Source organism: Desmodus rotundus, chromosome 5 (assembly GCF_022682495.2).
Source record: "Desmodus rotundus isolate HL8 chromosome 5, HLdesRot8A.1, whole genome shotgun sequence".
Classification (NCBI taxonomy): domain Eukaryota; kingdom Metazoa; phylum Chordata; class Mammalia; order Chiroptera; family Phyllostomidae; genus Desmodus; species Desmodus rotundus.
Window position 1 is genome coordinate 104,215,292 of NC_071391.1, and position 3,737 is coordinate 104,219,028.

At 53.7% G+C, this 3,737-nt stretch overlaps 1 protein-coding gene across 1 annotated transcript; it reads left to right on the top strand.

Annotated features, from left to right (window-relative positions):
• The first annotated feature begins 341 nt into the window (after positions 1-341).
• LOC112319418 (putative speedy protein-like protein 3) lies at positions 342-3,158 on the top strand. Its single transcript, XM_053924462.1, has 5 exons — positions 342-369; positions 557-852; positions 2,329-2,414; positions 2,840-3,014; positions 3,099-3,158. Exons 1-5 carry the CDS (start codon positions 342-344, stop codon positions 3,156-3,158), a joined length of 645 nt encoding a protein of 214 aa, XP_053780437.1.
• The last annotated feature ends 579 nt before the right edge of the window (positions 3,159-3,737 follow it).

The following is a 3,737-nucleotide window of genomic DNA, read 5'->3' on the forward strand; positions in this document are numbered from 1 at the left end:
TACGGAATCTTACATTCACCTCTGCAGAGGTGTCTGCCGAACAGAAGGATCCATGGAAAGAGAGAGAGGACAGCAGCCTTTCCTTGGCAGAGAAAGGTAAATAATAACTCAATTCCCACACCCCTCTATAGACAAATGCAAAGGGAAGGATGGTCATTCTCATCCTTTTAGGTGTCAAAGGCAGTCCCCAAGGTGAGTGGGAGGGAAGGAAGGAGCCCAGGATTTCCCAGGTGAGGCCCTCCTCTTTCCCTGCAGCTCTGGAGAATAGGAGCCCTCTTGCCTCCAATTCCACCTCTGGAGAGGACATGCCTGAGCACAGAATCAGGGGAAGGAGGGGCCCGATGAGGAGCTTGCTGGAGGTGGAGGCAGGTATGGGTCCTCAGGCGTCCCTCCGCTTCTTCGGCTTTGCACAGAGCATCGGTTACTGTTGAGTAGTAACCTCTTGTCACCTTGTTCTCAGGAGGTTGGGTCCAGTCTTCAGGGCAAGCTGCAACAGGGGGACACGGACCTTAGGTGGGTCAGGTCCACGCTTACAGGGAATCTTCTGTTCCTGCAGCTGCCCAGGAGAGCAGCTCCTCGGCCTCCGATTCAGCCTCCACAGAAACCATCTGCAAGCTGATGTCCTGGAAGAGGGGGCATCAGAGGGCCATGTGGACTGTCAAGCACATTGAGGGAACAAAACTCAGGATGAAGAAGAGGAGAAAACCCAGTTACCGTCCTGAGGACCTAGAAGCATTCTACCGACTCCTGGGTGTGTACTCGGAGCTGTGGAGTGCTCAGGGCTCTTCCACACTGAACTCTGGGGGACAGTGGCTCCGGGTCACGCTCAAACCTCCCCCACCCCTGGGCTCTGTGAGGGATAAGAGGCTCCCAGCTGAGTGTTCAATCATCAAGACATTTCGGAACAAACCACACTCTCTGCCCACTGAGACATTCATCTATCCCCCTAGTTAAAATTTGAGACTAGTGATGAAAGGACAAACTAGAACTTGCTAGCTTTATGCTCAAAGAGCGCACAGACAAAAAACAAACCATAAGGGCAGAAATAAGATGCTCTAGCCAGTGATGCATGCAGAGCAGGACATTTTTGAAAGGCAATGACATCTGAAGATGGGGTGTGAACAAGGATGGGAGAGCTTTGTGAACAGGGTACTCACCTCAGGAGGCCTGTCTGAAGGTAACATCAGGACCAGAGGCAGGACTTAGGGACACATTGAACACACTGTCCAATACAATACTCACGAACCACACGTAGCTATTTGAATGTAATTTTTTTAAGTGAATTAAGTAGACTTTTAAAGCTCAGCACCCCAGGCTCATTCACCACACATGGCAAGTGGCTGCCATACCGGACAGCAGAGAGCCAGCGAGCATCTCCACCGCCACAGGAAACGCTGTTGGGCAGTGCTCTTCCGAAGCCAGGCTGACTGGAGAAGGGGCAAAGAGGGCAAATGACCCGTTACCCCCCATCCTCCCTGCTGTGCAAGTCAGAGTCCTGGGCAGAGTGAGGGACAGCTAGGACCCTTCTTGCCCAGGTCTACACTGCAAAATAGCACCTCCAGGAAACAAGTCTAATCCCAGATGAGCCTGCTGGGCGAGGATAGGCCAGGTCATCGAGGGTGAGAGAGTCCAGGAAAGGGAGGGGGGATGCCTCGAACTCTCCACCACCACATGGGTGCTCAGGTGTCAGATGGGGCAGGGAAGCCTTACTGTCACAGTATGATGAAGTAACAAGGACATGGTGTCAGAGGCCCAAAGCCACAACCAAGCTTTTGACTTAAGGCAAATTTGTTAAACTTTGGGATCTGGGTCACATCTGTGTAGCGAACCCCTCCCATATGTCGGAGATTATTGGCAATACCCTTGCCCCACAGTTAACCTCACTCTGCACGTGTCAGTGGGAGGGATAGCAGCCGCTTCCTCTGTTAAGGCTCACAACCCTCCACTGCCACAGACAGAGGACCCAGAGAAGGTTCTGGCTCCCCCTTCCCTCTGAAATGTCCCACAGCCCCAGGCTCACTGCTCCCAGCAGGGTGCTCCAAGCCCTTATCCCTCTACCTTCCTTTTCAGAGGATCCCATTATTCAGCATTTCCTGGAAGCGGACACTTTCCTGGAAGTGTCTGACAAGGTATCTGTAGCACAAAATGAGGGACTGAGGGGTCTGCAGTTGCCAGCCAATGGGGGGCAGGTACAGAGTAAGATCTCTCCCTGCGAAGGAGCATCCCTGGAAATATGTGCAGTCTGTGCCATATCCCACCCGCCCGAGGGCCAAGACCCTCAGGCAGTCCCACCATGAGCATTCTCCTGCACCGTCCTTGTTCCTGCAGTACCTGCTGTCCATGGTGGTGGAGTACTTCGGCCGCGTCCAGCTGCCAGGACATCTCTACAATAGGATCCACTTCTTCCTGGCCCTGTGAGAGCCTCCTTGGATCCTGCTCTCAGTTCTGCCCAGTACTCCCACCCCACAGCCTGCCCCAATCTCACTGCCCATGCCCCAAGGATCTCAACTGGGGGCTTCCCTTGGCCACAGAGAAGACACAGATGTCAGCAGTAGCATGGTCATGGGGAAGGCAGGCCACAGGGAAGATCCTGAGATAAGGGAAGTAGCCAGGAAACCCTGCTTGCTGCCCAGAGATGAGTGGCTGAAGAAGGCCACCAGGGAAATGGTGGGAGCCAGCAGCCTGGCCTGGGCTAAACACAGCACAGCCCCAGCAGGCTCCCTGCAGATAGGACTCCCCCAGGTCCCCTCTCCTGGACATGCTGCCCCTGGCACTAAGTGTGCCCAAGGCTGGGAGTTGTCACTGGGCCCGAGCAGGCTCCCCTCTTTTCCTATGGCAGCTACATCGCCTCTGACATGGAGGAGGACAGCCCCACTTCCAAGCGCAGCATATTCCAGTTTCTGCTGGGCAAGGAGCACTGGCCAGAGCTCTACAAGGAGTTCCAGAAGCTGAAGATGGAGTTTTTCCACGCGATGGAGTACCAAGCCCGGGTCACCCAAGAGCTGTGTGAGGAGGTGTGTCAGAACAAGGCCAGGGCCACCAGGGGCAGCGGGCTGGACCCTTCCTCCAGTTTCTAACTCCCTTTGCTTGCCTTTCAGATCCAGGCCCAGAAACCACATCACTGGGTCTGGAGGCGGAAGCGCCAGTGCACCCCCTAGGCTCCCATGGAGACAGCGGGGGCTGCAGGTGATCCATGTGAGTACAGGTGTGCGGCAGGGGCTCTGCAGAGTCGGACAACTCCACATCTGTGCCCTGTAGTCACCTCTGCTGGGCCGGCAGCTTCAGGAGGAAGCTACTGTAGCCCCTGACACAGATTAGCACTGCAAGGGCTCAGAGAACTCCTGTGACAGATAAAGTATCTGTGTTTAGTTGCACTTGACTATGGAATCATGTACTATGCAACAGAAGTCCCAATTAGCCTATCAATTTTTTTCTTTTAAGAAAAGTATTACAAATGCTGATCTAAGTCATGAAAACCTCTGCAGGGTTTTGATCTGCATTGAAAACTTCAAACATAAATACATGAAATCACCCTTTCTCGAAAAGGAACTGTGACCATGGAGGCTCTGGGAGGAAAGATAAATAGACTACGACCCTTATCACATCTGTGTGTTCCTCCCACATGAAGCGAGCTACACTGAGGACACTTGAAGGGTGTGTCAAGGACAGAAGAGCTCCTGGGGCTCTCTGGTCTCTGAAACAAACAAGATCGCTGGGAGAAAAGGGAGCAAGTGCAC